The sequence below is a fragment of the Argentina silus genome, assembly GCF_951799395.1.
Source record: "Argentina silus genome assembly, chromosome: X".
NCBI classification, from domain to species: domain Eukaryota; kingdom Metazoa; phylum Chordata; class Actinopteri; order Argentiniformes; family Argentinidae; genus Argentina; species Argentina silus.
This window is the reverse complement of record NC_139653.1, coordinates 47,688,906-47,701,098: the sequence shown is the minus strand read 5'-3', so window position 1 is coordinate 47,701,098 and position 12,193 is coordinate 47,688,906. Positions and strand designations below refer to the sequence as shown.

At 48.9% G+C, this 12,193-nt stretch overlaps 1 protein-coding gene across 1 annotated transcript in view; it reads left to right on the top strand.

Moving 5' to 3' along the window:
* Positions 1-689: 689 nt before the first annotated feature.
* Positions 690-12,193, top strand: part of ect2 (epithelial cell transforming 2) — a 39,659-nt gene continuing 28,155 nt past the window's right edge. The window contains exons 1-11 of the mRNA XM_083694904.1: positions 690-821; positions 1,645-1,806; positions 2,040-2,119; positions 5,328-5,510; positions 6,725-6,814; positions 7,061-7,168; positions 8,611-8,684; positions 8,978-9,108; positions 9,927-10,042; positions 10,858-10,920; positions 11,506-11,728. Coding sequence (XP_083551030.1) covers positions 1,674-1,806; positions 2,040-2,119; positions 5,328-5,510; positions 6,725-6,814; positions 7,061-7,168; positions 8,611-8,684; positions 8,978-9,108; positions 9,927-10,042; positions 10,858-10,920; positions 11,506-11,728 — 1,201 coding nt within the window. The 5' untranslated portion in view covers positions 690-821; positions 1,645-1,673. The remainder of the gene's footprint in view (positions 822-1,644; positions 1,807-2,039; positions 2,120-5,327; positions 5,511-6,724; positions 6,815-7,060; positions 7,169-8,610; positions 8,685-8,977; positions 9,109-9,926; positions 10,043-10,857; positions 10,921-11,505; positions 11,729-12,193) is intronic.

Genomic DNA, 12,193 nt, shown 5'->3' with positions numbered 1-12,193 from the left:
ATAATAATAATAATAATAATAATTGCCATAAACCTACTATAATCGTTGAAATATAATAAACATATTGTTTTCTATTCTAGACGCCCATCATCATGCATTCTATTCTATTCCTCATCCCCATCTTTGTTTTGTCATGAAACATGAAACGGGCAAGTCCTGTCCAGTAAACTTCTAGAACAACATTCCCATGACCGTACGTCACAAATCCTGTGCAAAGAGGCTCTAGACAGATCTGGGATCAGATCACCCAATTCCAACAGTATCCCTGACATAAAATAACATCAGATCGTGCGTCAGTGAATTGCGGTGCACGCCAGTTTCTGTCTGCCCCGAGAGTGCGCGTCGCGGTTTGAATCGACTAGCCAATGAGAAGCCTTGCTTTGCCGCTTCCGCAGGGATTTCCTTCCACCCTCGACCAATGAGCGCTCGGCTGCCTCGTTCGCCGTGCTTTTTGAATTCAGACTGATCAGGTGTGACCACCGCGGCCAGACAGACAGTGTAGAGAAAATGGAATATGCGCTGTCAAACAATTAGCTAATCAGGATTTGAGAGAGCGACACTGGTTTCATAATGCATTAGTATTGAAAACTGGTTTTGTTCAATTTGTTGTTGTTGTTTTTCTACAGCAAAAAAATACTTTGTACACGTTGCTGCACAGGATTAATTCTACAGGTCGCTTTGTCTTTGGACTTACCGAGCCACCGAGCTAGCTGAACTGGTCTACGAGCCAGTTGACCAGCTGCGATAGTTTCCCATCGGCTTGCTAATTAGCAATTTCAAAGGCTTTTTGCCTCGCCAAAGCTGTTGACGGTTTGCTTTTGGTAAGTATAATCAGACATTTTATCGCTCTTCTTAGCAACTGTATAAAGTTGGTAACCACGCACTCTTGACTCTACGTTGGGTAGAAGGCGTGCTAGCTTTAGCCTGCTAGCCACTTTGTTTTACTTTTGCAGCGGGTTAAGTTCAACTCATACTAGACTTTTATAATCGTACAATAATCGTGTTAACTACGTAGCGTCGATAGTCAGTAAATATTCAAAACAAACAAACACAATTCAAGTATAGCTAGCAAGCATTTGGAGTATTGTTGACATCAAAGGTATGCAGTTTTGCTCAAACTCGCTGTCAGCTGTCACCCTTTTGTGCTTTGTTGTAGTTGGTTTACCATCAACTTCGGTGTAGCTAGCTGGCTATCCCACCCTAAGGCTTAGACCACCAGAGGAATGGAGATTAGGCCTGTAGCTACTTAGTTTTACTAAAACATCTAAACTAGGTAGTAAACTTACAAAACAATGTTGTGGCCTAGTCATGCACTCTCACCTCCACGCGCCTTTACTAAAGTAACTAGCTGAAGGGTGGAAACATGTCAAAAGTGCACTATACTCAATACACCGTTAGTGCATTTGACACCTGCCAAGTTGCCATCACCTAGTTCCCAGTTAGCTAACCCAGTAAAACTTTATTTTCTCACATTTTATTTCCAGTGGTTTGGCAGTTGACACCTCACTCCCTCTCTCTCTCTTCTAGCCATTTCTCTCTCTCTCTCTCTCTTCTAGCCATTTCTCTCTCTCTCTCTCTCTCTTCTAGCCATTTCTCTCTCTCTCTCTCTCTGTTCTTGCTCCTAACTTTTGATTGTTTGGACAGGACTGTGCCAGCGCCCCTGTCACAGCGCCATGGCTGACAGCAGCATACTCACTTTGGGGACAGCCAGGAGTCTTCTGGTCGACTCCTCTATGTACGACTCACGCATGGCTGAGACTACCAAGGAGCATGTATTCCTGGGCATGGCCTCCGAGGACATGGAAGGCAAGAATCCATAACACACACACCCCTACACACACACACACACACACACACACACACACACACACACCTACGTCTCCCCCTCAGTGTGTTATAGCTACCTATTAACGACCTTTCACCTCAGGCTGTCACTCAAAAAATAAGAAAACTAGTTCGCTTTGTATGATTGCTTCGGCTCCCATTCCCTCTGAGATTCACCCTCGCGTCCTTCTGTGCTCTGCTGTGTTCTCTGGCAGACATGCTGCCTCGCGTCGAGACCAGGGTCGTCCTAGTGGGAGAAGCCGGGAAAAACGGAGCACTTGTCAAAGCACTACAGGTACGGTGGCCTATTAGAGTTTGGGGGGGAGGGGGGGGTCCCAACAGTGGAATAGGCTGCCATGTAATTTCATGTCATTGATCTGAAAGTGGCCTAAGCTACGTCTGTCACCGTGATGTCGGTCTAAGTCTGTGGTTGTCATTGTGAAAGACATTGCTGCATTAACTGACTGGTTTATGTTTTTGTTTCCAAGTGTTTTTGTTGATTTTTTTTTGTTGTTGTTTTTTTTTAGCTTCTGGATAAGCATGGTAATGTTATTACTGTATGTGGAATTTCTCATGCAGCTCTTTCTCTCTAAACAGAAGACTAGTATAAGCTATTTAAAGAGAGAGGATGGATGGAGTTATTTTCGCAGTGTGGAGTTGTAAGAAAGGTGTGTGTGTGTGTGTGTGTGTGTGTGGCTCTTACACCTGCATACAGAGATAAGGAGAGCTAATACAGGGGGGCCAGGGGGGGATATTAGGCAGACTACTGCGTTCTCCCTGAGAAGTATTAAATCGCTGCTATTGGGGGATTTTGATTTGTTTACAGCTCGTGGCTGTTGGGCTGGTTGTGTGTTTAGAGTGCAAGGTTCCCTCTTATCCTCCTCTGGCGTTCTGTATCGCTGCTACTGATCATCTCTCTCACAACAAGCCGCTAGGAGAAGCAGGAGGTTCGGGGAGGTTTTGGAGGAGCAGGTATTGTTAGTCTGCTTCAGATCACAAGAAGTGTCTAGCGGGTTAGAGGGTGTGTGTGTGTGGTGGGGGGGGGGGTGGTGGTTGGAATTCAGGAATGGAGTGCGTGTGAGGGAGAGGGTGAGGGAGAGATGTGAAGCTTTGTGACTGACTGTATGGAGGTGAAGGGCAGGCAGGGTGGCAGACAGACGGGCAGGACGGCAGACAGGCAGGCAGGAGGGCAGACACGGTCAGGAGGGCAGGCAGACAGACAGGCAGACGGGCAGACAGACAGGCGGGAGTAAGAAGGTAATCACCCTTGAGAACCTCTCTCAGCCTGTCAGCTCTGAAGGCTCCTTTTAAATGATCTATTTCCTCCGCCAATCTACAGTCGTGTCACATCCTCAAACCGCTTAATCAGGGAGGTGGTGGGGGGGGTCTGCACAGAGTGAATCAAACGACAAACGTCCCACCACCCCTGCCCTCAGCCCCAACCCCCTCCCCCGCCAGCCCGCCCCTGCCGTTAACGCTTTGAACTTTATTAATTTAGAAGGAGAACTTTCTTCCCTCCCTCTCCTCCCCCGTTCGACATTGGTTTGAAGTTTCTTGCCTCCTGGGTTGCAAGGACACACACAGCCCCCCTCTCCCCTCTCCTCTCCACTCCTCTCTTCTCCCCCGCCCCCCGTCACCCCCCCACCCTCGTGTTCTGTGAATTTGTCAGGACGGTGTCGTCCGCCAGCCAGCCAGCCAGCCAACAGGCCGGCCAGGTTTCAACGTCGATGCTTCATTTTTACAGGCGGTGAGAATAATGGAGGTCCCGGTGGTAAAGATTAGAGGAGGGGAACCGGGCACAGAGACCGGAGAGAAACTGATCAAATCTATAGTCAATATGGTACGTCTCTCTGTGTCTCCGGGCCCCGTCTCTGTCTCTGGGTCTGGATGGACGGGGGAAGTGTTGCATGCCCAGTCTAACCCAGGGGAGGCTGGTGGAGGTAGGAGAATTGGAGGACGGCCTCATTGTGGTGTAATGGAACGGAATGAGGGATGGTGTGTCAAACACGGGAGGATAGTGTGGCTTTTTTGACGACGTGTTTTTCTGTAATGAAGAAAACGTTGCCGGGCCAATGGAAGGATTCTGACCTTAACGGGTCGTTCGTGGTTGTCTTTGTCATCCATGTGCTGCTTCACTCCTCAAAAAAAAAAAAACCCCCAAAAAACGAACTGACTAGCTAGTGTTTGACACCGTTCCTCATTCCATTCCATGCATTACAATGAGGCCGTCCTCCGATTTCTACCTCCACCAGCCTCCCCTTGGTCTAATCCCACACAGGTCGTACACGTCACTCTGCATGGGCAAGATCTAATGAAGGTGATTGGTTGTTTCGGTCTCTGAAAGCACCGTTCAGTCCACATTTCTGCTTTTAACACATGGTGTCCACCTGACTGATTACCGAATACTACTACTAATAGCCTCGCTCCAGACCTCTGTTTCGCCTCAGCCGAGTCCCCCCTCCAATGTCACGCAACAATGGGGGGGGCGACAACAAACATCGTCACAGGGGATCAGCTAAGCTACAGTAAACCAACTGCCAATTACAGGTCTGGAGCCAGGCTGTGTTTCCAATCTAAATGTCTTAAGTGTCTTTAACAACCTCGCTGTTCACACTTCACACACAGTTCGGTGCCTTGTCTCGTCTAATCGAATGCTTTGTCCCCTCTCTGTGAAGCGCTGGCAATAGCTGGAGATGATTTGTGATATTTATTTATTTATTTATTTATTTTTTATGACTGAGTTTACAGGTACCGTGGCTAATTTCACCCCCTCTCAGCTCAGTGAGCTCTGATTGTAGGCTGCGCTGCTGTTCTCTCTCTCTCTCTCTCTCTCTCTCCCCCCCCTCTCTCTCCCTCTCCCCCCTCCCCACCCTCTCTCTCTCTCTCCCTCTCCCCCCTCCCCACCCTCTCTCTCTCCCTCTCTCTCTCTCTCTCTCGTTGCGGTTTAATTCCTGAAATCCACAGATTCAATCAGACGTTCACTGTAACACTTTCGTCTGAGTGAGCGGCGCTACAGATCGTTTCATGCGGCATTGAGCAATGTTATCACTGTGTGTGTGTGTGTGTGTGTGTGTGTGTGCATGCGCACTTCTTGTCTGTGTGCTAAGTGAATGAAAAGCCTCTCTGGTACCTCAGCTTCATTCTGGGTTAGTAACTGTCACCCCTTGTTGTAACTGTCATCCCTCCGACACAATAACACATTCTTGTGGTCATTAATCTCCTGTACCTCTCAGTATCACTTACCGATGACATCTCTTCCACGCCGGCTGTGTTTCTTTTTTCTCCGAGTCTAAGCGGGCTTGGGATCAATTAGAATTCTAAATCGCTCCGTGCAAGTGAATTGACGTACGTTTTTTTGGGGGGGGGGACTGGATTTCAATTCACTTGCTGTGGGTGAATCAAAATTCTGATTGGCCCCCCGCAACCCTGGTGTATATATGCCATTTTGTGTACATGGTGTGTAGCTTTTATTTACTGTGACCTTTGACCCCCCCCTCCCCCAGGACATCAACACTTCCTGTATAATGACGGACAACGTCCGTGAGTTTGGAGACGGCGAGAATGCCGAGTTTGAGACGGTGTTCGTGCTGACGGACTTCAACTCCCCCGACTACATCTACCTGTACAAACACGACAACCGGATCGTGGGTCCGCCTGTTGTGCTGCACTGTGCTGGCAGAGAGGAGGTATGGAGAGGGGTATGGAGAGGGGGGTGGAGGGGGCGGGGGGGGGGGGGGGGGGTACGGTGGAGGGGGCGATAGGGTGGGGATGGGCGTGGGGATAGGCATCGCTACTCTGAGACACACCCTGAATCCCAACGAACCCCTAGTATCTAGCTAACCCTACGGCACTCGCAAAACAAGTGATGCAGTGTTGTAGTTGAGCAAGTTGAGCAGTACCCCCTTCCTCCACAGAGGAGAGGGAGGGCAGCATTGCTCTGACACATACAACCCTGGAAACACTTCTGAATACACTCCATATGCACCCCCCCCTCCACTCCCCTCCCCTCCCGATAGTCCCTCTTTCTCTCATGTATGCTGCTCACACCCTGCCTAGTGATGGATGACTCCTCACATGCCAGAGATAGGAGTCACGGCAACAAAAGGTTTCAGGTCCCCCCCCCTCCGCTGGAGAGTGACATGTAACACAGATAGATGTATAGAAGTCGTTCTATGATGGTGGATGGATTTGGTATGCAGCGTTTGATGGGGGGGGGGGGGGGGGGGGGGGGAGAAACAATCAAGGTGTGAGGAATGAGGAAATTTCCGCCAGGGCTTTTATTGGTCTGTTGATCTCTTAGCCATAGCAGAGTGCCGCCTTCTCTGCTCTCAACGGGCACGCAGACTGTAGAAGACGAGCACAGAGCAACTGATCACTGCCCGGTCTCATCCCTCACTACTCCCGACTCGGCCCCTAGAGATACTGTATAGCGTACACAGATCTATGGAGGAATATATCACTGGGTTAAAGCACGGGCCGGGACAGACGCTGGCGGAGAAAAGGCCTTATGGATGTGCCCATTATATTCCCTATGAGAAATAGGCCCAGGCGCTCCCTATCCTCCATCAACAAAGCGTTGTGGAGATTTATCAGCAGAACACACATGCACACGCATGCACGCACGCACGCTTGCTCGCGCACACACACACACGCACGCACGCTTGCTCGCGCTCACACACACACACACACACATGCTTGCGCATAAACACACACACACGCACTCGTGCTGTCTAGCAAAAGCACTAAAAGTAATCTATAGCTTTCAATATCAGTGGTCTGCATGGGTGTTACGTTTCACCTATCAATATCAGTGGTCTGCATGGGTGTTACGTTTCACCTATCCAAAATGTATCAGAGGTAAATGTTGTTGTTGTTGTTGTTGTTTATGTTTGTTGTGCAGCCTCTCCCGTTCTCCGCCCGGCCGCTGTACTCCACCACCATGCTCAACCTGTCCCTGTGTTTCACTGGCTTCCGCAACAAGGAGGAAGTCGTAAGTTTTGTTCGGCATGTTTGTTCAAGTTTATCGTGTTGGGCTGGTTTCACAGGCACAGATGAAGCCCAATCCTGGCAAAAATGTCACTTTCAATTGAGATTATGTTTGTGTTTTTAGTTTGGGTGACCAGCCCCATATGACTATTTTAAGTTTAAGACTGAATGTTTTTTTTATTATTATAATTCTTTTTAGATTTGCCAAATATGTTTATTTTATCATTTCGCTCCCATATTTCTGTTGCAGAAAAACCTGGTGAATCTGGTTCACCACATGGGAGGGACCATTCGCAAGGACTTCAGCGCCAAGGTCACTCACCTCATAGCCTACTCCACTCACGGAGAGAAGTACAAGGTTTGTACACACACACACACACACACACACACACACACTAGAGACTAGACAAGACTAGACAACAGACATCATTCAAGTGAATTGTATTGATTTTGTCACACCTTTTCTTCTTTACTGTTAGCTGAAGTTGCTCAGACTTAGGTTAAAGGCCCACATTATTCATGTGAACGCTGATGTATGATATCCTGGTGCTGCACAACCTGTTAGACATTGCGTTGTATTGAGAATTGCCACTAGCTATATCTGGACTTGCCTTCCCTATTACCTGTGAATGACGAACATTACCACTTAGTGCCTTTGTGCAATGAGTGTTTTTTCATTCCGGAATCAGAACTGGCTTGTGTGGGCCTTTTTAAAGTCCTCAGAGACCGCTGCCTTCAGCCCCCGTTAGATTCATTTCGCACCCCGCACCCCGCCCCCCCCCCCCTCCCCTTGCATGACATTTCAATGGCTGACTGGACCACGTCGTTCCATCGATTCTCGGAAATTGTTCCTTTTCTATACTCTCTCGCTTTCGTCTCGTACCTTATTCCTGTTTTGAGAGGGAGTGACCTTGAGTCAAAGGGTGCTTTTGTTCAAACATAAAACAGAGGGGCTGTAGAGAGAGGGAGAGGAAGGCTGGTCTCCTTTACAGACCGGAACTGCTTTGTACATGATTAGTGCTTCAGAAAGGCCTTGGAATTACAGCTCTTTTCTCCTGTGTTCTTGGAGCCAGACGATGGAGTGTGTGTTTTGTCCTTGTGGTTGTTCCTGTCGTAGTTTAAGTAACAATACTTTGAAATAAAATACCGTTAACCGGAGCTGTTGATTGATTCAAAGACTTTATTCATGCAGAATATGTAGCCGTTCAGGTTTGCAAAGTTGACCCTGTTTTAACCTCAGTCACCTGTGTTTTATAGATTTCACACAGGTTAACGCCTTCTATTCAACGTATTTCTGTTTCCTTTCTACATACACCAATAACATTCAAGGATTACATTTCGTCATCAAGGTGGGCTTCTCCCACCTGCCTGGCGCCAATTCGTCTGGTTAAATCTTGATGAGCCCAGGCTGTTTTCAAAAGCCTGTTGTCCTGGCTGTTTACAACTTTGTTTATCACTTATTTACCCTATCTTTTAATTACTCTATCCTGGTTTCTGCAGCTTTGATCCTTTGTTTTCTTCACCTATAGCAACCCCTCAATCTGACCTTACCCCTCTTGACTGCCTTCTCCAAATGTTCTAGGACCATCTGTTTTCCTGTGATCTCTTCCCTAGGTGTGGGATTACAAACCCTTATATTGTCTTTAAATTTACCATATTCCCATGGCTGGTCAGGGGTCAAAGGGCAGTTGAGTCCCGTGGGGGGGCATCAGAGGAGGGTGGTTAGTCAGATGTAGACCTACACCTCCTAATGCCTCATGGTAACTCTTTCACTCTCTCTCTCTCTCTCTCTCTCTCAAGCTTGCCGTGTGCATGGGGACCCCCATCCTCACCCCAGTGTGGATCCACAAGGCTTGGGATTACAGAGATGACGTGTAAGTCCAGCCACTTCATCAAGGGCATGGCCTGGAGCCCAAATCAGCCCCTGGCTGATGCCCATGACGCAGGGGAGGCAGGTGGAGGTAGAAATCGGAGGACGAGCTCATTGTAATGCGAGGAATGAAAAATGGTACCAAACACACCCGATTTCTACCTCCACCAGCCTCCCCTGCTTAGGACGGGATGGAGCTAATGACCATATTGCACCTGTCAAGGTGAAGAAATGTACACCCGCAACTTTAATACCTACACGTATGGCGTCTGACAATCGTTTTGCTCGTTGTTCTAGTAACTTCCATGCCGGTGACGAGGAGTTCCGTACAGAGTTCAAAGTGCCGCCGTTCCAGGACTGTCTCCTGAGCTTCCTGGGCTTCACAGAGGAGGACAAGACCAACATGGAAGAGAGGACCCTGAAGCACGGTCCGTGTTCACTAAACCCTCGTTCACGCTACAGAGCCAAGCCGAGCTGTGCTGGGCCAAGCTGAACTGGGGTCAGTTTCCCGAAAGCTTTGTAGCTCAAGTAGTACTTGGATGGGCCTGGATCATCAAAAGAAATAAAGTACTACTTAAGTGTTTGGGAAACTGACCCCTGTACTCAGCCGAGCTGTACTGGGCCAAGCCAAGCTGTACTGGGCCAAGCCGAGCTGTATAAGGCTGGTCTAGTCACGTATACACCATAGCTGCTGTAGAGGCCAAGGACAATACCCGAGCCAGCACAGTATGATTCAGATTAGCCCTGTAGTGTAAAAGCCCCTAACTGAGCCAGCACAGTATGGTTCAGATTAGCCCTGTAGTGTGTAAATGCCCCTTACAGTTACATGAAGCACGGCCTGTATCTACCTGCAGTTTCATGGAACCTTGTCTTATTGTTATTAGCAATGCCTCTGGTTTCTTAATCAACTGAATGGCATTATTAAAGGAGTTATTACTTAGTTTTTTCTGGGGATGTTTTAATCCTTGGGCCATGTGTTTGTTCTCCGTCTTCTTGGGAGGCGTGTCTATTTCGCAGACGATGACACGGTGGTTTGTATGTGCTGTTGTCTTCCAATCAGAACATTTACGAATCACACGCATGAAATACAGTGTGCTTTACAGGAAGAATGCAGCTCTTGTTGTACCTTTTTTAAGGACAGTGTGTGTGTGTGTGTGTGTGTGTGTGTGTGTGTGTGTGTGTGTGTGTGTGTGTGTGTGTGTGTGTGTGTGTGTGTGTGTGTGTGTGTGTGTGTGTGTGTTCCCAGGTGGTCGATACCTGGCAGTGGGAGATGACACCTGCACTCACATGGTTGTTGAGGAGAACAGCGTGAAGGAGCTGCCCTTTGTCCCCTCCAAGAGGCTGTATGTGGTCAAACAGGAGGTAAGCCCCCCTCCCCCCCCCCCCCCCCTTGGTGCGGTCCCCTGAATCTGTCTTAAATCAAACCCCCTAGCCTCTACTCCCTAGACACACAAGGATTGGTTAGGTATACGCCAGGGGAGGCTGGTGGAGGTATAAATCGGAGGAATGCATATGTGATTTGTGGGATGGTATCAAACGTGTGTGTTTGAGAGAGTTGGATACCATTCCTCCTGCCATTTCATGCATTAGAATGAGACCCGTCCTCCGGTTTCTACCTCCACCAGCCTCCCCTGAGGCACAGGCAAGATGCTGCATGTTCCATCCAGCCTACCAGCAGCAAAGTGAGGACAGCCCATGTCATAATGCTTACTCCTATCCAGTCCTCACAGATCTAAACGAGTGCCGCGGAGCTAGCGGCTAGGTGGCTAGTGGCCGGGGGGTTGATTTGGCATTCATTCCGGGTTACCTTAAAAAAAAAAAAAAAAAAGATCATACACTTCACATCTCGAATTCATGACTTTCATGTCGTCCAATATCTAGTTTTATACACATTGACACTTCAAAGTCTTGCGAGAATATCAGCATTGCTGTTGTGCTCCCACACAGAATGCCAAACGAGCGTTTCATTCAGTGTGTCTTGCTTCTTTTGGAGAAGGAGAAACATCGATAGGCCCTCGCCTCCCCCGTCCCTCTGAACGATCAATATTTTATTTTCCTTTTCACAAGACAAAGTAATTTTAAACATAGCTCGTCAGCACCGGAGTGAGTCCCCACCAGCTTGTATCAATACTGTCTCTTTCTCTCTCTCTCTCTCTCTTTCTCTCTGCTTGTTTAAGTGGTTCTGGGGAAGCATACAGATGGATGCCCGGGCGGGAGAGTCCATGTACTCTTATGAGAAGGTATGTCTGCGTCCCCCCTACTCACATCTTCATTGGTATCACCCTCCTGCTCCCTCAATAAATCACAGATTGTTCCAGAACTCACCTGCCAGGTGACCACGAAGCCACCTGTTCTCCCTGGCATTTTCATAACCTCCACGACATTGATGTCCCTCTGACCCCCCACCCACCCACCCACTCCCTCTCTCCACACAGACCAGGCATACACAGTACAGACTGCTTACCAAACAAGGTCCTCCTTTCAGAACTTAAAACTTACAAAATGTATTTATATTGTGATATTACAGGAAAAATGACGGCCAAATGAAGGCCAAATGACTGGCGCTCAAGCTGAAATGTTCTTTTTTTAATAAAGCAAGGACTGTTCAATGAAATTACAAGGTAGTGAAGAAGAGCACTCAACTCTCTCCCTCCTTCAGTCGCTTCCAAAGCCTTTCCTCTTCGCTACTTCAAATCACTGAGTTTAGAGGTAAATTGAGTTGTTTGTGAAATAAAATGGACCTTTTCAACTTTTTTTCTCTCTCTCTCTCTCTCTTGCTTGCTCTCTCTCTCTCCCCCCTCTGTTGCACCTGCTGCCCTTCCAAGACTGACAGTCCCGTGATGAAGAAGGCGGTGTCCATGCTTTCCCTGAACACCCCCAACAGCAACCGCAAGCGTCGTCGTCTGAGGGACACTCTGGCTCAGCTTGCCAAGGAGACGGACATATCCCCCTTCCCGCCCCGCAAGAGGCCCTCCGCGGAGCACTCCATGTCCATGGGCTCCCTGCTGGACATCTCAAACACCCCTGAGACCTGCAAGGCCCTGGCTGGTGAGAGGGGGGGAGGGGGAGGGAGGGAGGGAGACCTGCAAGGCCCTGGCTGGTGAGAGGGTGGAGGGGGAGGGAGGGAGGGAGACCGGCAAGGCCCTGGCTGGTGAGTGAGGGGGGGGGGGAGGTGAGAGGGAGGGAGGGAGACCGGCAAGGCCCTGGCTGGTAAGAGGGGGGGAGGGGGGGGGAGACCGGCGAGGGGGGGGGTTCGACTGGTACAACCAAAAAAAAGAGGGCCTTGAGGAATACCGACCATATGGCTTTACGCCTGTCCAATCTTCTCAGATCTACACAACTGCGTAAGGACTAAGGACCGGGGGTCGGCCTGGGATCTGGTATAGCAGGACGTGCGTCGGCCATCATCATTGTCAATGGCATATTATTATATTATCGTTGGCCCACAGAAGAGGGCACAGCGGGGGGGGGGGTTCCTTCCACCTTCCATCTGCAGCAGCTAATAAGCACCTC